The sequence below is a fragment of the Monodelphis domestica genome, chromosome 4, assembly GCF_027887165.1.
Source record: "Monodelphis domestica isolate mMonDom1 chromosome 4, mMonDom1.pri, whole genome shotgun sequence".
Lineage (NCBI taxonomy): Eukaryota > Metazoa > Chordata > Mammalia > Didelphimorphia > Didelphidae > Monodelphis > Monodelphis domestica.
In genome coordinates, this window is record NC_077230.1 from 412,434,829 (window position 1) to 412,456,487 (window position 21,659).

Sequence of the window (21,659 nt, forward strand, 5' to 3'; positions counted from 1 at the left end):
CAAAGACAAAGATGAAACATTCCCTGGACTTAAGATGCTTAAGTTCTGGTGCCTACTGAAGTGCCTGGTGAATACTTCATCAATATATGAGGCTCAAGTGAACTAGATTCTTTCCATCCCTCCCAACTCTGGAGTTTTCTGATATATCAATCAGTTCAGTGCAGAGAAGACTGGGCAGAGGAGAGTGGCATGAGAAGGAACTGTTGGGTCTTGGAAAAAATGCATTAGAATTCTTTGCTTGGTCCCAGAACCCAGAACTTGGACCCAGAACTGGGTGGCAAAGGAGGTCTATCAGGTTGGATGTTAGTAAGACTTCCTGGCAAGGAGACTTGCCCCCAAAGTGGGACTGGCTGCCTCATGAGAGGGTGGCTCCCCCTCACGGAAAGTCTTCCAGCATAGGCTGGGCGGCCACTCCCTGGTGATGCTGCAGGGGGAGGACTCTTGGTCAGGTCTGGGCCAGAGTAAATGGTCCCTTCTGGCTGGAGATTCCAAGAGTCTGTAACTGATCAGCATTATCTGTGAGCCCCTTCCACGGCCAGCTATCCTCCCAGGTGGCAAAGGGGAGCGGGAAAGGGAGAGAAAAAATCACCGGCAAAAACCAAGCGTGCGCTTATTAGAAACTCTGCTGAGCCCAGCTTGGGGATTTGCTATGGGGTTGATTCAAGGCCCATCATTAGCCCTGACTCCATTTATGAAGCATGCAGGGGCTGCTTGGACCCCCAAGGAAGGCTGCACATGTCCCCGTAATCATTAAAAAAGAGATGATTTACTGCATTGCTGAGCTCCCAATTTGCAGTGGTTTTGCCTGCCAAGGTTTACTGCAGGGACCTTTCTGCCCCCGGAGCTCTCACTCTCTCTTAAATGATTTAATGATGGTCTTTTGCTTTTTCCCTCCTGCTCTGTCTTTAGAAGTAGGTCTGGGCTAAAAGAAAGATCCCACAGACTCCAAAATATTTATAGCAGCCCTCCTTGTGATGGCAATGGAGACAAAGACAACATCCATTGACTGGGAAACGCCAAACAAGTTGGGCTTGCATGAATGTAGTGGAATATGATTGTCTTTTAAGAAACAATGAATATGGGGGCATCTGGGTAGCTCAGTGGATTGAGAGCCAAGCCTAGAGATGGAAGGTCCTAGGTTCAAATCTGGTCTCAGACACTTCCCAGCTGTGTGACCCTGGGCAAGTCACTTGACCCCCATTGCCTAGCCCTTACCACTCTTCTGTCTTGGAGCCAATATGCAGCATTGACTCCAAGATGGAAGGAGAGGGTTTTAAAAAAAGAAAGAAACAATGAATATGAAGAATTAGGAGAGGAAGAGGAAAGTAATCAAAGTGAGGAAATATCTACACATATAATGATTTCAATAGGAAGGACACCAACCATAAAACAGTCAAAACAGAATGCTGAAAATTAGAATGACCCAACTGAGCACCAAAGAAGAAACCCAAGAAGACATTTCCCCAATTCTTGGCAGATATGGGGGCCAGGAATTTAGATGTCAAACAGGTCCAGTAAGTAGGCAAAACTCTCCATTGCATCTAAGCTTGGTTATATTGGGAAATGTTTAACTAAAGACATAAAAATACAATCCAACATAGACAATGTAATTTGTGGTTTTCTAAGTCAACATACTGCTGGTCCTATTTCAATTTGATACCACTGGTTTAGAAGACTGTAAAAATGTCTCATAATTTTGTGGAAAATTTTTGTTTCTTTCTCCCTTTATTCTGGATGATAAGAGATGGATAAGGTTGGGGGGAAGTTGGGGAAAGTATTGCTGGGAATGTAGGTGATGTGAAAAAAAAAACCCACCACCAAGATATGAATAAAATGCCCTAAAAACACAAAAGAATTTGTCTGGAACCCAATCTTCTTCATTAACATACCACAAGGATGCTTCTTGAGTCCCTTTCCCTACTTAAAATGTTTTCCTCATGACCCCCTGGTCTTTTTGCAGAGCCCACCCAGGCCAAAGTTTGTGTGTGTGTGTGTGTGTGTGTGTGTGTGTGTGTGTGTGTGTGTGTGTGTGTGTGTGTGTAAACCCCTACCTTCTGTGTTAGAACCAATACTTTCTTTGGTTCTATTGGTTCCAAGGCAGAAGAGAAGTAAAGGCTGGAAATGGGGGTTAAGTGACTTGCTCAGGATCACACAGCAGGGAAGTGGCTGAGACTGGATTTGAGGACCTCCCATCTCTGTGCCTGGCTCTCTATCCGCTGAGCCACCCAGCTGCTCTTCTCTAACTTCTTTCAAGGCTTAGCTTAAGCCTCTTCCCCTACATGAAGCCTTTCCACATTTGTCCTGTTGTTACTGCCCACTCCATCACTCTATATTTATTTTGACTATGTTTTTTATTTACTTCACTGTAGTACATGCTGCTTCTCCCCAGGAGAAAGTAAATACTTCCAACTTTAAAAGCTACAGATGAGACTTATTAATCTTTAAAAAAGAAAAGCCAGTTGTACAGAAGAGAAATCCAGGTAGTTTCAGGGATAATCCTCTTGTCTCTGTTCTGTGGTGTATTTGTGATGTTTAAGTTCAGGATTTTAAAAAAGAGAATTAAAAAAAGGAGAGAGAGGGAGAGCGAGAGAGGAGTGGAGAGAGAGAGACAGAGAGAGACAGAGAGAGAGACAGAGAGAGACAGAGAGAGAGACAGAGACAGAGACAGAGAGACAGAGACAGAGAGAGACAGAGAGAGAGACAGAGACAGAGAGAGACAGAGAGAGACAGAGAGAGACAGAGAGACAGAGAGACAGAGAGAGACAGAGAGACAGAGACAGAGAGAGACAGAGAGAGAGACAGAGAGAGAGACAGAGACAGAGACAGAGACAGAGAGAGACAAAGAGAGACACAGAGAGAGAGAGAGACAGAGAGAGACAGAGAGACAGAGACAGAGACAGAGAGAGACAGAGACAGAGAGAGAGAGAGAGAGAGAGAGAGAGAGAGAGAGAGAGAGAGAGAGAGAGAGAGAATGTGAACACATCAATGGCAAAGACTGGCTATTGTCTTTCTATTTGCACAGACTGGCACAGTACCAGGCACATAATAGGTGTTTAAAAACATTGCTAAGTGATCAATGGATAGAAAGCCAGGTCTGGAAACGAGTTCAAGTCTTGCCTCAGACACTTCCAAGCTGTGTGACCGTGGGCAAGTCACTTAATTATTGTGCCTAGCCCTTACTGCTGTTCTGCCCTGAAACCCACACTAAGGATCCATCATAAGATGCAAAGTAAAAGTTTTTAAAAATTGCTGAATGGAGGGGGCAGCTGGGTAGCTCAGTGGATTGAAAACCAGACCTAGAGATGGGAGGTCCTGGGTTCAAATCTGGTCTCAGCCACTTCCCAGCTGTGTGACCCTGGACAAGTCACTTGACCCCCATTGCCTAGCCCTTACCACTGTTCTGCCTTGGAGCCAATACACAGTATTGACTCCAAGACGGAAGGTAAGGGTTTAAAAAAAAATAAAAAAAATTGCGGAATGGATTTGAGCCTGTTCACTCAGGGATTCAACATGCTCTACACTTGGCTATGTCCAGAGGCTCCCCTCAGGCCTGTCTGCAGAGGCTGTCACTTCATCTGAAGGAAGCTGGAGATCTGAAAGCTGGAGGGGATCCTGCTGGCCACCCAGACCTCACTCTCCCCACCTGGGTGGCCTCTTGGCCATTGGTCAGGTAAGTACTGACTGCAAGTGGGCAGGCTCTGGAACTGCTATGTTAGAGACCCAGGTGACTCAATTCAGTCAGGGTGTGTGTGTGTGTGTGTGTGTGTGTGTGTGTGTGTGTGTGTGTGTGTGTGTGTGTGTGTCTGTGTCTGTCTGTCTGTGCTGGGGGGGGCATGGGCATTTCTCTTGTACTCTCTTCTTTCTCTTCTTTTTATCCAGTCTTTCTTATTTATACATACATGCCTCTCTCTCCCTTCCCCTCTCTTCTCTCTCTCCCCCTCTCATCCTTTCCCTTTCTTCTTTGTCTTTTTGTACTCTCCCTCCCTCCCTCTCTGTCTCTCCCTCCTTCTCTTTGTCTCTCTGTCTCTGTCTCTCTCTGTGTCTCTGTCTGTCTCCTCCCTCTCTCTGTCTCTGCCCCTCTCTCTTTCAATCTCTCTCTGTGTCTCTGTCTGTCTCTCTCCCTCCTTCTCTGCCTCTGCCTCTCTCCATCTCTCTCTCTCTCCATCTCTCTTTTCCTCCCTCCCTCCCCCCTCTCTCCCTCTCCCTCTCTCTCTCTCTCTCTCTCTCTCTCTCTCTCCATCTCTCTTTTCCTCCCTCCCTCCCTCCCTCTGTCTCTCCCCCCCCTTTCTCTCCCTCCTCTCCCCTGCACTCTTTGGAGCCCAGACTGCTCTCTGTCTCTGTCCCTCTCTCTTTCAATCTCTCTCTGTGTCTCTGTCTTTCTCCCTCCTTCTCTGCCTCTGCCTCTCTCCATCTCTCTTTTCCTCCCTCCCTCCCCCTCTCTGTCTCTCTCCTCCCTCCCCCTCTCTGTCTCTCTCCCCCCCCCCCTTTCTCTCCCTCCTCTCCCCTGCACTCTTTGGAGCCTAGACTGCTCTCAGTCTCAGACCCAGCTGAGCACAGCCTACGGTTGCCTATCCAAGAGAAGCCTATTTCAGAAGAGAAGAGACCCCCAGGCGGCCTCCCAGAGGCAGCTGTCAGGAAGACAGACGGGAAGCAGCAGCCCAATACACCGATTTTCAGGTTCAGGGATGCTTGTTTCTTCCCAGGTTTGGAAGAGGTTGGGGGAGAGCAGAGGGAGAGGGATCCGCGGGGAGAGCCGGTTCCCAGCACCGCTCCTGCCCCGTCGAGAGAAGCCCAGAACGAACCTCCCAAGACGCCCGCCTTCCCCCAGTCCACATTTCTTCTGATATTTCGAGATGGAAACTCTAATTACAGACAATAAAGGCCGCAGCTACGGCTCAAGGAGGGATTTTCATAACTTCTAACAATGGGGGATGCATTGCTAAGTGAGGAGGCCAGAGAGGAAGGAGAAAGAGCTTGAGGAGGGAGATAATGAATTTGGCTGTGGTTGGAGGGCTGTGTGTGTGTGTGAGTGTGTGTGAGTGTGTGAGAGTGTGTGAATGTGTGTGTGTATATGTGAGTGTGTGAGTGTGAGTGTGTGTGTGTGTGTGAGCGTGTGTGTGTGTACATACGCATGTATTCAGTTGGGAGCCAGAGACCCAGAAACAAGAAGCTGCCTATTAAGAGGCCAGGAAAAATAAAGGCAGGTAGGAGAGGAGGAAGCTTTGTTTCATTTTGGACTTTTCCCTCCGGGGCTCAAAGCCGTCTGCATCCGGGCCTGAAATAACCAACAGACCCAGGAGCAAAGCCTGCAGCGTTCCCCACTGAGCCTCCCCTCGGCTCGCTCCTGAAACGAGGGGGGCTGAATGAGGGGAGCTCTAAGTGCCCCTCCCCGCTCTGCCGTCCCCTGCTCCAAGGGACCCCCCAGCTCGCACATCCTCGGCCCGGGGCGCTGATATTTTCCAGAAAGAACACACGAGGATTTAAATCCAGTTCTGACTTGAACCCAGCCTTCTCCTTTCCTCTCTCTCCTGCTGACTCTCATTCCCATTTCTGCTCTGTCTGGCCCATCACCCTCCTCCCCTCATACAACACTTGCGGGGGGACCCCAGAACAAGCCATGTTTCCCCAAGGCTGGAGAAGTCAGCAGCCCCTCCAGCCTTCCTGCCCGTCACGAGAGGAGAACTTGGCTAATTACACCTTGGAAAAAAGGAGTTAGAAACAGCATCTATTAGGGGAGCTCAGCTGTGGGGCAGATGGATTTGGAGGTCACTCAGGAACAGAGATGTAAAGCTAAAAGAGAACCGCGAACCTAACCTCCTCATTTTACAGAACCAGAAACCGCGTCTCAGAGAAATCGAGGGACTTGCTCATCATCCAACAAAGACTTTATTTATTAAGTACTTATTTGCCGTGCAAGCAGCTAGGTGGTGCAGGGGATAGAGAGCCAGGTCTAGAGTCAGGAAGACTCATCTTACTGAGTTCAAATTTGGCCCCAGATACTTTTTAGCTGTGTGACCTTGGGTAAATCACTTAGTCCTGTATGCCTCAGTTTCTTTCTCTGTAAAATGAGCTGGAAAAAGAAATGGCAAATCACCCCAGTATCTCTGACAAGAAAACCCCAAATGAGGTTATGATGTCAGTCACAAATTGTTTGCCTCAGTTTCCTCATCTGTAAAATGAGCTGGGGAAAGAAATAACAAATCACTCTAATATCTCTGACAAAAAAAAAAACTCCCAAGGGGGTCATGATGTCAGTTACAACTTGTTCGTCTCAGTTTCCTCATCTGTAAAATGAGCTGGGGAAAGAAATAGCAAATCACTCTAATATCTCTGACAAAAAAAAACTCCCAAGGGGGTCATGATGTCAGTTACAACTTGTTTGCCTCAGTTTCCTTATCTGTAAAATGAGCTGGGGAAGGAAATACAAATTACTCTAGTATCTCTGACAAGAAAACTCCCAAGGGGGTCATGATGTCAGTTACAACTTGTTTGCCTCAGTTTCCTTGTCTGTAAAATGAGTTGGGGAAGGAAATGGCAAACTACTATATATCTGCCAAGAAAATGCACATGGGGGTCATTTCAGAAAGAATACCCTAGGATTTATTTAAATTCAGTTCTTCTGACTTAAAAATCCATGATTCCTTCTTCTCTCCCCTAATGACTCTCATTCCACTAGCATGCCTTCCCCTCAAACATTACAGGCTTGGGGATCCCAGAACAATCCATTTTCCCAAGGCTAGGGCAGTCAGCAACCCTTCTGATTTACCTCAGTTTCTTCATCTGTAAAATAAGTTGGAAAAGGAAATGGCAAACCACTACTGTATTTCTGCCAAGAAAACTCCAAATGGAGCCTTGAAGAGCTGGACATGACTGAATGACAGCAAGATTAAAAAGAGCTTTCAGTCCCAAATAGGAGTTTTCTTTCATCCTGGAGGTAATAAGGAGCCTTTGGAGTTTATTGAATAGGGAAGTAACATGACAAAATGCGTGCTTCAGGAAAATCTTTTTGGCAGATGAATGAAAGGTAGATTAGATAGGAGAGAGACTAAAAGCAGGAAAATGAGTTAGGAGGCTACTGGGATAGCCCAGGTGAGAAATGGGGTGGGCCTGAGTCAGGGGAGTGGCTTTGTGAGTAAAATGAAGAAGACACATGTGAAAGAGGAGGAGGCAAGAAAGAAATGATAAGATCAGGCAACTGACTGGACATCGTGAGTGAGTAATAATGTCAAGTTTGACATGGTTTGTTCACAACCAATAAATATCTGAGGCAGGATCTGAAGGCAGGTCTTCCAATCTGCAAGTGTGGGTTTCCATCTAGAGCATCATAGTGAGTCCAATCCCTTCTCTCCATCCCTTTTTAAAGTTTCCACAATTAGGGAGAAGTGCCTTTTACACCTCCCTAGGAGACTACCCATCTGTCATGTGCCAGGTCCATCCTTTTGAGATTGAACCATCACCAGAAGTTCTGTGATATCATCTTCTGGTTTCTGAAAAGCTGAGCCCTTTCTCTGCCACCCAATCAGGACCCTCTCCTGGCCTCCTAAAAGAAGAGAACAGCTGCTCTTAACAAATCACTTTAGAACCACCCAGATTATTTAAGTACCACTCTGCCCTGATCCTCATCCTTTTGCATAAAATTAACAGAATGCCTGAGTTGGAAGGGACCACAAGGGTTCATCCAGGCTCATCTTTAGAGATCTCCAGTAAGGAGGATGTTTGCTATTTCTGGAGGCATCTGACTGCACTCGGGTACAGCTAGAATTGTAAGGAAGTTTTTCCTGACCTCAAGCCCAAAACTGCCTCTTTGCAACTTTCCTCTCAGTGCTTTTAGTTCACTCCTCTGGGGCTAAGCAGAACAAAGCTAATCTCTCATCCTCATGACAGTCAATTCTCTAACTCCCCCAGAAATTAGCTCAGGAAATTAGAACCTATCTAAAAACTTGCTTAAGCCTGATATTGTTAGGAAGGCAAATCTGCTGCTTCATCAAAACCCATTGCTGATCCACAAATACTTTTTAAGCACCTAACAAGGATGTGCAATCTAGAGCTGGAAGGAAATTAGGCTAACTCCCTGAATTTACAGAAGAGGAAGTAGAGTCCCAGAAAAAGGCACTTTGCAGTGGAAAGTACACTGACTTGGAATCAGAGGGTCTGGTTTCAAATTTCACCTTTTCTGTTTGCTAGCTGTGTCATCTCAGGCAAATCATTTCTTTTCTCTGGGCCTCATTTCCCTCTTCTAGAAAATGAGGAAGTTGGGCTAGATGGCCTCAAAGATCTTTTCTACAGTTCTAAATATTTATTTATCTGTCTGTCTATCCATCCATCCTTCCTTCCATCCATCTATTGATCTATCCACCTCTATCTGTCCATCTGTTTGTCTATTTATCCATCCACCTTTCCATATCTCTATCTTTCTATCATCTTTGTCTCTATCTGTTCATTTATGTATCTATCTAATCATTTTTCTATCTATTCATCTCTCTCTCCATCCCTCTCTCTTTCTATCCATTCATTTATCTATCTGTCTGTCTATCTATCTATCTATCTATCTATCTATCTATCTGTCTGTCCATCCCTCTCTCCATCTATCCATCCATCTATCTATCCATCTATCTGTCTATCTATCTATCACTGTATAAATATCAATATTATCCTCTTCATTTATTCACTTGCCATCTTCAGCCAAGTGTGAAATTTGTGATCCCAAGACATTTGCCCAATATCAAGGCCAGACAGTGGCTGGTAGAGCTGGAATCTGAATTCACATCTTCCAGTATTCTTTTTCCTATTCCATTCTACCTAGTGTCAGTAAGACTCCGCTCAAATCCTACCTTCTGCAGAAAGTCTTTTCCAGTGCTTCCTACTTCTAATGCCTTCCATCTGATATCACATTCCATCAGGTAAGATCATATATGTAAAGTTCTCAGCACCTTGCCCAGTATTCCCTTTCCTTCCCTATCTATTTTGTATGATCTTGTTTGTCCCTAATTGCTTATATGTTGTCTTTCTCATTAGAGTGGAAGATCCTTGAGGGATAGGGACAGGTTTTGCCTTCCTTTGTATTCCCTTTGCTCAGCCCAGTGCCTAGCACACATTAGGCACTATACAAATTCTTACTCCCCTATTCAACCTGCCTTGGATGGATCTCGTATGTCCCCAATTATTTCTATTTTGTCTCCCCAATTAGAATGTAAACTCTTTGAGGGACAGGGTCTGGTTTTGCCTTTCTTTGAATCCTCCAGTGTCTGTCAAAAAGGAAATGTTCAATCAAATCTTGTTGACTGCCTGACTTAGGCAGACATAAAGACTTGTGCTAGGTTCAGAGACTACAAAGACAAAAGATAAATAAGTCTAGCCCCCAAGGAGTTTCCATTCTACTGAGCTGTGGACTGGAGAGTAGACCAAGTAAAAGAAAAGAGATCCCATAGCAGGAGACAGCTTTTGGGTTATCCATATTGCTGTTTAATAGTATGGATAACTGAGAATGGAAAGCACTGGTTTATAGCTTTGCTGACATTTATTTGTAAGGCAGAGGCTTAGGGTCCCACCCCATAACCCCCAGAGACTCAGCATTATCAGCCTCAGCAAGCAGAGATGCCACCTTTCTTCATCCGTCTCCCCACACCCCCCCAAGGGCCCATTGCTTACCTTAAACATCTGTTTCACCTTCTGCCGGGGCAGGTTCACATTCAGCTTATGAAGGAGCTGGAGCACTTCATTAATGCTCAGGCTTCCATCCCCATTCTTATCTGCCTCATCAAATGTCTGCTTCAGCCACTTTGAGGCTGAGTTAGGGGCCACACGACAGTTGGGACCCCAACAGCATCCCTTCATGCAGCCCAACACCCAAACATCCCCTGCCTGATTAAATCCCTCCCCAGGGCCATCTCATCTCATCCTCCCATCCCTCCTCATGTCCACCGTCCAAGCTTGGGCAGAATAGACCTAGAAGGTAACAGATGGCTCTCAACATCCAATCTCATATTCTCATGGTGGTAATAGAGGGGAATCTGGGCAACCACCCCATTTCACAAGGTGGAATCTTTTCTTAGACAGATGAAAGGCAGTATGATATAGAAGAAAGAATATATCATATTCTCTCCCCTGAAAATATGAATGTTAGGTCCTTGAGAACAGAAATGGTGAGTCTTCAGTGCCTAGAAAAGAACCTGACACACAGTAGGAACTTAATAAATACTTGTTTGATTAGTTGATTACAGTCAGAAGACCTGAATTCAACACCCCTATTCTGTAATAACTATATTGGTCAGTTCCACAATCATAGAGATAGGGACTGGACCTATGATCTTGTGGAGATAGGGAACTCTCACAGGAGAAAACTCCCTCTACCATTGAAGGTTGCTACCTTCTCTGCAGTTCACAGTCCTTTTAGTTGCTCAGAGCACTAGGAGATTTAAGTGACTTGCCTAGAGTATATTTAAAAAGCAGCCCTTTTCATCCCTGAAGCTCTCTGTCTACTCTGATATGCTGCCTCTCCCTCACCATCTTTGAATCACAGAGTTTTTAAAACTGGAAGAAGACTCAACAACCAACAACCCATACCAAAGAATCCTCAATATGACATACCCAATAAGTAGTCATTCAGCCTCTACCTGAACACCTCCAACCAAGAGGGACCTCCTCCTCTCCAAGTCAACCCATTCTACTCTTGGATAGCTCTAATTGCTAGGAAGATTTTCCTGATAACAACCCTATCTGTGCCTTAGTTTACTCATGTGTACCATGAAGAAGTCGAACAAGAAAATCTTTAAGGTCCCATTCAGTTCTAAAATTGTATCATTATTGGTGAGTTCTGTCTATTTATTTAAAAAGAATTAGGGGGCAGCTAGGTGGCTCAATGGATTGAAAGCCAGGACTAGAGTCAGTCGATCCTAGGTTCAAATCTGGCCTCAAATACTTCCCAGCTGTGTGACCCTGGGCAAGTCACTTAATCCCCCATTGCCTAGTCCTTTTCATTCTTCTGCCTTAGAACCAATACTAATTGGTTCGATTAGTATTATAATACTAATTAATCAATTACTAAGTATTATTATTAAGTAGATATTAAGTATATTATTAAGTAGATATTAATCAAATACTAAGTAATCAATTCTAAGACAGAAGGTAACGGTTTTTTTTAACAAATAAAAAGAAAAAGAATTAGAAGGAACCTTAGTGATTACCTAGATCAACTCCCAAATTTTATGGTTGAGTAAACTGAGGGACAGAGAGAAGTACCTTGCCTGGCTGATTCTTGGCAGAATTGGGATTTATACTAGCTGACATTTAAAGAATATTCCAAGTTTTGCCAAAAGCTTTACAGCATTATTTTATTTTTATCCTAAGAACGACCTTGTAAGGTAGTTATGATTGGACCCATTTTACAAACAAGGAAATTAATGCTCTAAGAAATGTGTTGACATAGTCATGAGGCTAGAAAGTATCACAGATGCGATTAAAATTCATTTTTCTTCTCCAAGTTCAGTTAGTCAGTCAACAGATATTTATTTATTTTTAAAACCCTTTCCTTTTGAACAATTCTAAGGCAGAAGGGCAAGGGCTAAGCACCTGGGGTTAAGTGACTTGTCCAAGGGTAACCCAAGTAAGAAGAATCTGAGGTCAAATTTGAACCCATGTCATCCCGACTCCAGACTTGGCACTCTATCTACTGCACCACCTAGCTGCCCATTGGACAGATATTGATAAAGTGCCTACTATGTGCCAGGCACTACTTGAAGTGCTAGGGATACGATGAAAGACAAAAAAAACAGAATAAAACAAAGATTCATAGTTCCTGTTCTCAAGGAGCTCACAGACTATTGGGGGAAATGAGACCTTTGCTCTTTCCCCTATGCCATATTGAACAAGAATGACGGTAAGCCTGGAGGGAGGGAGGAGGGTGGAATAGACTACCTCTATCTAGCCAAATATTCTACAACTGCCTCCTTCCCCACCCAATTCCCAATTCCATTCCCAAAGGATATTGGTCACGAGTTCTCTGACGTTTGGACAGACTATCCTCATCACTGATCCCTGCCATCAGGTACCGGAGACCCGTGATCCAGGTTCGAGCTTCTTCCCCACTGGAGGACACCAGGTCCAGTGACTCCATGTGGTCCCCATAATAGATGCTGAAGCAACAGTTGGGGTCAAAACTCCCATCAGCATAGCGCTGGAAAATCTCTGACTGCTTCCCCTCACACACCTCCTGGACGGAGTCAATAGAGACTGTGGAAGAGAGAAGAGAGGAAGGTCAGAAAAGTGAGCCAGTACTGATAGGGAACAAAGTATTTTTTACAATTGTCATCCTAAAGATAATGCTGGGAAGGAATTATTTCCATTTTGCAGATGAGGAAACTGAGGCAGGCAGCTGTAAAGTGTCTTTTCCCAGGATCACTTAGCCAGCAAGGGTCTGAGGCAGAATTTAAACCCAGTCTTTCCTCTCTCCATTTCTAGAGGTCTACCTGCTATATCACCAAGATACCACAGAAAATCATGAACAACTGACATTTCCTTTTTTGTTTGTTTCTTCTTTGTTCCCCATGAGGCATTCTTGTACTAAAAAAAGTGGGTTGCTAGAATAAATTGGGGATAGACTTCAATACTAATCCTAGATCCAGTCCCTCAGAACATGTTGGACAGTGAATGTCACATCCTTGGGAGGTGGGTGCTCTAGAGATGACATAATGCCCAGATTCACAGAATCAGTAAGTATGTGTGATAGGATTTGAACCCAGCTCCTCCTCACAAGACCAGTTCTCTCTCCAGTATACTGATTTGCTGCTCAATAAATGCCTAGTTGCACTGATTGGAAAACTGTAGACAGCTAGGAGTCATTGGTCACATAGCTGGTGAGTCTCTCCTTGCCTTCACATATATGCCTGATAAGCCTGAAACCAAGTATCCACAAGCTTAGGGCAGGGAAGAGTGGCATGAGATGCCCAGGGAGATGGGAGAACTGAAGATCTAGGCTTTCTGCTCTTCTCTGTCCTGTCCTGAGTCAGATTCCAGCTCTAGGCTGGGGAACTGGTCCAGAAATTGTTCCTCTGTTCCTACCCCTCCACTCACCCCCTCAACTAGTGCTCTGGGTTCTGAGATGAGAGGAGGGGATCAGAGGGGAATGTCTTTGGGGAGAGAAGAGTAGCTCAGACTCTTTCCCCAGCAGTCTGCTTCTTTCTGGTGGTAGGTTCTCCATCCCTGACAAAATGTCAAGAAACACTGAGAGGAAAGCATGAACAAGAATCTCTGGACACAACTGTCTGGGAAAGAGAAGACATTCAGCCTCTGGACCGGACCTTTCTCCTAGGAAAGCCCTATGCTAAAAGGGATAGGTGGCAGAGCAGAAGCAGGCCAGCTCTGCACCCTCCCTGACCAGCCAAGAGATGCCAGGTCTCTTTTCAGAGTGATTGGCATGAGATGTTATATAGCTGGGCTGCCTCTGCTCTATGGCTCCTGGGGCAGGGGGAAGGAGCTGCCCTAGCCAAGAAGTTGAGACTGCATATTCTTAGAGGGGCAAGGATAAAATGTTACATGATGGAGAGAAGATGAGTGTGCGGAGGGAGGGAAGAGGGAGGAAAAGAGGGAGAGAAAGAGAGACAGAGACAGACAGAGACAGAGAGATGGAAAGAGACAGAGAGAGAAGAGAGGAGAGAAGGGGAGAGGAAGGGAGAGGAGGGGACAAGAGGGGAGAGGAGGGGATAGGAGGAGAGGGAAGGGAGGAGAGAGGAGAGGAGAAAGATGGAAGACAGAAAGGAGAGAAAGAAAATTGAGACTAGACAAGTCAGCAGTAAAAAACAATTCTATCATCTGAGTTCTGTCCCCACATAAATCTCCTCTTCAGGGACATGTAATTCTCCTGGCCAAGATAACAGGGGAGCCATCCATTTTCCAACAACAAGGAATACTGAGGCCCAGGGATGACTCTTATGTTTTTCCAGGCAGCTACTTTTTCTAATCTTAGCCCAGGTTCTAGTAAGGGTCATTACAAGTCCCACGTTTTGAGGGGCAAGAGAACTCTTTTTGTTATTGTTGCTGTTATACCATGTCTCTGAAATATAAAGGGAGGAAGTCCTGCAGTTCAGATGATGTACTGTCTGTGGAGGGATCTCTGGGAGAACAAAGATAAGGAAGAAACAGGATGCAAAGGGGAAGATGGGCTATGATGAAGTTCACAGAGAAATGCCCACACCAACGAGGTCCTGGAGGCATTGAGTAACAGCCAACATTTCTGAAGTCTTCCAAGTCTGCTAAGTTCCCTTGGGAGATAGGTCATATGATTATCCTCATTTTAGGATGGGGGAAACTGAGGCTCACAAGTGACTTCTCTAGTATCACACAGCTAGTGAGAAGCTAAAACAGTTTTCAAACTCAGGTCTTGACTTCTGGCCCAGTACTCTAGACATGCTACTACTCAAGAGTAAATGCAGAAATTTGAATTAAATTGCTTACCCGACTCTACCACCATATTCTGGGAGATATAGTAGAAAACCTGAGCTTAAATTCCTGCTGCTGTCACTACCTTAGTAATTTTGAGAAAGTCACTTAACCACCTTGAGCCTCAGTTTCCTCATCTGTAAAATGAAGGAACTGGAATAGTTGGCTTCTAAGGTCCCTTTCAGTTATATGATTCTGGTCCTAAGATTCTGGAAGCACTTTGGTCAGGGTCACACAGCTGTTTAGGGAGTGTCTAACACAAGCTTTGAACCCAGCTCTTTAGAATCCCAAGTCCAGTGGCCTGTCCATCGTATTAAGTTTCATGTCTCCTCAAAGCATGGCATGGTAAGAATCTTTAGAGGACTTAAAAAATCCTTACTTTCTGTCTTAGTAACAACTATAAGACAAAGACTTGGCAAACAGGGCTAAGTGACTTTCCCAGGGTCACATAGCTAGGAAGTATCTAAGGCAAGATTTGAATCTAGGTCCCCCTGACTCTAGGCTTGATGCTCTATCCACTGAGCCACCTAGCAGCCCTCTTTGGAGGACTCTTGGAAGTGAAGTACAGGCTTAAGGACAGTCAGTCTTGTAGAGCTTTGTTGTTGGGCTGTATGCCTGCTATTTGAGTCAAGTTAATAAGCCTACTATGAGTCAGGTACTGTGCTAAGTGCTGGGTTGGAGGATTTGACTTCCCAGGAGACTGACCTCAGGGTGATGGATTTTTCAGCCCTAAATACTTTTCAACACCTCTATTGAGTCAGGAGTTGTGAACAGGGATGGTGAAGGACAGGCCTTCACAGATGAAATCATAGATTCTGGAAGTGTTGAAACAAGGAACATTGTAAGTCTCAGGAAAGAAAGGGGAACTGAAGAGACAGTCTTGGGAAGGGGAAGGGGAAGGGGAAGGGAAAGGGAAAGGGAAAGGGAAAGGGAAAGGGAAAGGGAAAGGGAAAGGGAAAGGGAAAGGGAAAGGGAAAGGGAAAGGGAAAGGGAAAGGGAAGGACAGGGAAGGACAGGGAAGGACAGGGAAGGACAGGGAAGGACAGGGAAGGACAGGGAAGGGAAGGACAGGGAAGGGAAGGACAGGGAAGGGAAGGACAGGGAAGGGAAGGACAGGGAAGGGAAGGACAGGGAAGGACAGGGAAGGACAGGGAAGGACAGGGAAGGACAGGGAAGGACAGGGAAGGGAAGGACAGGGAAGGACAGGGAAGGACAGGGAAGGACAGGGAAGGGAAGGACAGGGAAGGACAGGGAAGGACAGGGAAGGGAAGGACAGGGAAGGGAAGGACAGGGAAGGACAGGGAAGGGAAGGACAGGGAAGGACAGGGAAGGACAGGGAAGGACAGGGAAGGGGAGGACAGGGAAGGGAAGGACAGGGAAGGGAAGGACAGGGAAGGGAAGGACAGGGAAGGGAAGGACAGGGAAGGGAAGGACAGGGAAGGACAGGGAAGGACAGGGAAGGACAGGGAAGGACAGGGAAGGAGGAACAGGGTAGGGAAGGAAAGGACAGGGAAGGGGAGGACAAGAAGGGAAGGACAGGGAAGGACATCTAGTTTCTAAGAAGCCTAAGGGCTTGTGTTGAAAGCTGGATTCATTTTTGGCTCTTCCTATACCTGAATGTTAGAATCTTGAGTATAAGTTCTTAGAAAAGGAAGCTAACTGGCCCCTTTTGACCCTAGCTTCTCTGTAAGACAATGTTGATCTGCTTGCTTTCCTTTGAACTCTCTTCCTCTGAAGCTTGAATCATGTGTGTGAGTGTGGAGGCAGGGGAGGAGGATGGTGGAAATGGAGGGTTTGGGGGCTGGGAATCCTAGAAAGCTCTGGGGCCAATTTCAGCCTCCTCCTCGACTTGCATGACTAGTCTTATGTGCCCAGCTCTGCTCTGTCTTCTAGGAGGATGGTAATGAGAAGTGGGCACCAGCAACTTGTAAATTGGCTCCTTGCTAAGCCAGGGGGTTGTAGAGCTGGAGCTGGGGTAGGGGGCCGGCAGGCTCGGAGCTGCCACTTTCCATCCCTCCCCTCCCTCACTGGGAGCAGGCAGAAAGAGGACAATGCAGACCGAGGTCTTGTTTTGTTGCTCTGAACACCCAAAGCAATTCTCCTAAAATGGCTTCTTCACATCATATCCATGTCACATCCTCTGAGAGGTCAGAGGGCTGAGAGTCAAAGAGCTAAGTTTAACCACTAGTCCTGGAGGACTCTGGACAAGTTGTTTGGCCTCTTGAGGCACCCAGGAAACACTAAATTACAGACAAATTGCTAGTCTTCACAATGGGAGGGAGTTTCCACACCAGGAACATAGAATTATGTCCCGTATTTAAGAGCTGGAAAAGGCCACAGAGCTCCCTTAGCCCAACCTCCCTTTAATTTTATTGTGGCAGAAATAAAAAGGCTCAGAGCTTGGAAGAACCCAGATCACTAGTGAGAAAAAACTTTTTTTTTAATCCTTACATCTTAGAATCTATACTAAGTATTGATTCCAAGGCAAAAGAGTAGTAAGGGCTGGGCAATGGGCTTAAGGGTGCTATCTTTTTTTTAACCCTTACCTTATATATTAGAATCAATACCAAGTATCAGTTTTTTTTTAAACACTTACCTCCTGTCTTAGACTCAATACTGTGTATTGGTTGCCAGGTAGAAGAGTAGTCAGGGCTAGGCAATGGGGGTTAAGTGACTTGCCCAGGGTCATACAGCTGGGAAGTGTCTGAGGTCAGATTTGAACCTCCTGTCTCTAGGCCTGGCTTTCAATCCACTGAGCTACCCAGCTACCCCACCAAGTATCAGTTCTAAGGCAGATGAGCCATAATGGCTAGGCAATCACTCTGGAACATACATCTAGGAAGAGTCTGAGGTCAGATTTGAACCCAGGACCTCCCATCTCCAAGCATGGTGCTCTAACCACTGAGAAACCTAGCTGTCCTCAAGGTAGGAAATGTTTATAATTAATCAAGTGCCAATTACATGCTAATTACATGATTCAGGGGCAAGAATGAACCAGTCTCTCAAGGAGTTGCCAATCTATGGAGGAAGGAAACATGCACCTCTTTATACCTAAGTGCATGGATACAACAAATAGAAGGTAATGTGGGGAGGAGAGGGTAAGGTGCTCGCTTCAGAGGGAGGGGATCAGGAAAGGCAGATGGCATGTAGTCTGAGCTTTGAAGGAAGTAGGATTCTAAGAGTCCAAGGAAGCTATAGTCACTTATTCAATGACAATTCCATTCAATCAGGTTTCAACCAAGGCATCATGCTAGATGCTAAGGATACACAGATCCAAATGAAACCATTCCTGTCCTCTAGAAGCTTACATACTAGCAAGGTACATGCAACATGGACACAGGTAAATACATTCAAAGGTTTGATGAAGAGGGAGAGGGTACCAACAATTGAAGAAAGAGGATCAGCAAACCAAAGTCTCAGGTGAAAATTATTGCTCAAGGGTAACTGGGTACCACAATGGATGGAACATCAGGCCTGGAGTCAGGAGGACCTGGGTTCAAATCTGACCTCAGATACTCTCTAGCTGTGGGACTCTGGGCAAATATTCATCTTAATCCTAATGGCCTAATCTTTACCTCTCATCTGCCTTAGAACTGATATTTAGTGTTAATTCTAAGATAGAAGGAAAAGACTTTAAAAACAAGAAAAAGAAAGCTATTGCTGGAGCCCAGCTTGGAAGGAAGCCAAGCATTCTCTAAATTCTAAGTGTGGAAATCAAAACACTCTTTTCTCAGGTCTCCTTTCCAAATTAATCCTGTCCTAACTAGAGTCACATTTATTGTGTTCATTATTTCTTCACACTTAGAAATTCAACTGGCTCAGTCATTGCTTAAGCAATAAAAGAATCCATTGACTATTTCCTGAAGTGCTTCTGCTCATCCTTCCTCTGTCTTTGTATGGGAGGGCACTGTGTGTGTGTGTGTGTGTGTGTGTGTGTGTGCTATATTATTTTACAGCTAGAAGGGATCTCCTACTAGGCCACTTGGTCTTACCCTTTAAGCAGAAACAATGGAAGGTCAAGTCAAGTTCTTGAAGTGACTCAGTCAACACCAAACTCCTGAAGCCTAGCTTCTAGACCTAGCTTTGGGAGGTAAGCACGGGATAGCACGGTTCCATGCCTAGTTTTTCTTTTAAACATGTTGATACTTTCAGAGAAAGAACTGTTGGAGATGTCTTTCACATTAGTGTAATTATAGTTTAGTTTTGGTTATGTATGACTTTGCTCTGACAACAGTGACCAATATGGAAGGGTGTTTTGCATGACAATAAAAAGAATAAATAAATAAGTATTTTGAGAACTGCTATTTCCATATTAGTGGTTTCTTTGGTAATCCTAGGTGTTTTATGCATTTAAAAATAAGATTATTTTATTTATACCTGCTCTTTTTGCCAAAGAATTGGAAATTACAGGGATGTCTATCAGTTGGAGAATGGCTGAACAAATTGTGGTACGTGTTGATAATGGAATACTATTGTGCTATAAGAAATGATAAGATGATTTCAGAAAAAGCTGGAAAGGTGTGCAGGAACTGATGCAGAGCAAAATAAGCAGAACCGGCAGAACATTGCACACAGTAACAGCAATATTGGAGGACGATTATCTGTTGCAACTTGGCTCCTCTCAGCAATGCAATGATCTGGGACAATCCCAAAGGACTCATGACGGAGAAGGCTCTCCACCTCCAGAGAAAGAGCTGTTGGAGTCGCCTTTCACATCAGTGTATTTATGGTTTTATATGAGGGTTTTGGTTATGTGTGAGTGTGCTCTTACAACAGTGACCAATATGGAAGGGTGTTTTGTGTGACAATAAAAAATGAAAAAAGTATGATTTTTGAGAAGGAGCCCAGAGGCCCCACCAGACTACTCAAAAGTATATGATACAAAAAAGTGTTAAGATGGTAAAGTAGAATGAATGTTGGGCTTGAAGTTAGGAAGACCTGGATTGAAATTACAATTCTGGCACTCACTGATACCTCTCCTCCCTGAATCTTAGTTTTCTTATCTCTAAAATGGGATCATTCTACCTGTAGTGACTAACTCATGGGGTTATTGTGAGACTCATATAGCATAAGGAATATAAAGCACTTTATAAACAGAAGACTATGAATAATCAACAATTGAGGCAGGTAGGTGGTTCAGTGGATAGAGAGCCAGACCTAGAAATGAGAAGTCCTTGGTTCAAATCTTGCTTCTTATACTCCTTGGGCAAGTCAGTTAAACCCCCAATTGCCTAGCCCTTATCACTCTTCTGCCTTAGAACCAATATTTAAATTTAAATTAATTTAATTTACTTTAATTAAATTAATTTAAATTAAATTTAAATTTAAATAAATAAAAAAGGTAAAGTGTTTTTTTCGTCAACTATTATTATCATATAAGGTAATGAACACAAAGCATTTCACAAACAAAACACTGTGAAAAGTTAACTGTTATCACTTCAAACAAGCATTCACTAAGCACCTACTATGTGTGAAGCACTGTCTTAGTCAATGGGAATACAATTACAAAAGCATCACTGTCCTTGCCTGCTGTTGGTTGGGAGATGAGCAAAGCCCCTTCGCCTCTCTGGGCCCTGGATTCTTCATATAAACTTAGAAAGGGTTGCATTAGAGGGCTTCTCAGGTCCTTTCCAACACTGGAGTCCATGAATCTATGACTATCTCTAAGGTCCTCTTCTATCGAGATCTAACGTTCTTGAGCTAGAAGACGCATCATATTGCAGAATCCAACTACTTCCCAAGAGTTGGCCAAGCCCGCCATTATAGGGCTGAACCTTTCCCTTGTGAATAGTTCCCTGCTTGAACTTCTCAGGATATATGCCCCCTCATTCCCACTTGGATGGCAGGGTAAATGTCAGGGATGACCAGGTTAAGTGTGTTGGAGAGAAGATGGTAAAGAGGAGGAAGCTGGAGATTCACTTCCCTAGAATTCTTCATCAACTTGATCCAGTTGAAAGGAGGACCCCATACTTACTCTTGGCCTTCTCATTCTTCCGTGATGGCCGCCAACGGATACATGACTTGTGCTCATCTAGGTAGTAGAAGCGGACTAGGCCTTTAGAACCACCTCGGAGCTTGACCATCTGAGTCCCAGCCTGCATGGAACTGATGCATCTTTCCACTAGAGACACAAAAAGAGAGAGGGGAGACATCAGCTCAGTGTAAGCTTAAGCATTCACCTTTATAGCATCACAGACTTCAGAGCAGGAAGACGCCTTGGAGATCAGCTACCTCCAATCCCTTCCTTTGTGTCAGAGGAGAAGACAGAGGGCTGGGAGGTGAGATGATTTGCCCAGAGTTACACAACTAGTAGAAGAGAATAGGATTTGAACTTGGGCTGTCTGACTGAATATAGGCCTAAACCTCTGCCAAGTAAATGGGTTCTGAGTCTGGATATCCGGGTTTCAGATAACGCTCTTACACGCATTCATTTTTATAAGGTCCTTCTCCTTGGTGGACCTCTGTTTCTCTTCTTGTAAAATGAGATGATAGTGTGAGATGACTTCTAAGGCCTCTTTTGACTCTGACCTTCCAAGTCTTTTTTTTTTAAACCCTCACCTTCCACCTTAGAATCAATACTATGTTACAAGGAAGAAGAGCTGTAAGGGCTAGGCAATGGGGGTTAAGTGACTTGCCCAAGGTCACACATCTGGGAAGGATCTGAGGCCATATTTGAACCCAGGACTTCCCGTCTCTGGGCCTGACTCTCAATCTATTGAGCTACCCAGCTTCCCCCCCCCGCCCACTTCATCTTTTAAATGGAGATATTGCCTACATAACTCTCCAATGAGAATGTATGTAAAACGCATTGGAAACTTTAATGTAGTGCAGTGGAAAGAGCCTGGGAAAGTCACTTAACTTCTGTTTGCCTCAGTTTCCTCCTCTGTAAAATGAGGATAATTCCCAGAGCTCTTTAGCACAGTAAAGCTTGGCACATAGTAAGTGCTACATAAATATTTGTGATGCTGCTGCAGCTGTAGATCAATTGCCAATCTGCATTGGTGGAGGGAGAATCCACACTGGGAATCTGATAAATTGATGAAGTTCCTTCTGCATACCGTGGTGAAGATCATTCTTTACATTTAGCTAACACAGAACATTTTTCAATGTATTTTCTTTTTTTAAAATTATTATTACATTTTATTTTCACCATCTCCCTTCTCTCCCTCCCATCTCACTCCACATTGAGAAAGTGGAGAAAACAACCCCCTGGTGGCAAACTTCAA

General features: G+C 44.7%; 1 protein-coding gene across 2 annotated transcripts in view; it reads right to left on the bottom strand.

The window, feature by feature from the left end:
- The window catches only part of PLCH2 (phospholipase C eta 2), a 124,291-nt gene extending 103,706 nt beyond the window's left edge, over positions 1-20,585 (bottom strand). The window contains exons 1-3 of one of the 2 annotated variants that reach the window (XM_056795979.1): positions 20,408-20,585; positions 11,992-12,228; positions 9,649-9,785 (exon numbers count right to left, since the gene is read on the bottom strand). In XM_056795979.1, the coding sequence (XP_056651957.1) occupies positions 9,649-9,785; positions 11,992-12,228; positions 20,408-20,585 (552 nt within the window). Of the gene's footprint in view, positions 1-9,648; positions 9,850-11,991; positions 12,229-20,407 lie in introns of those variants that run through there. The other variant, XM_056795978.1, reaches the window with a different exon arrangement.
- Positions 20,586-21,659: the final 1,074 nt, after the last annotated feature.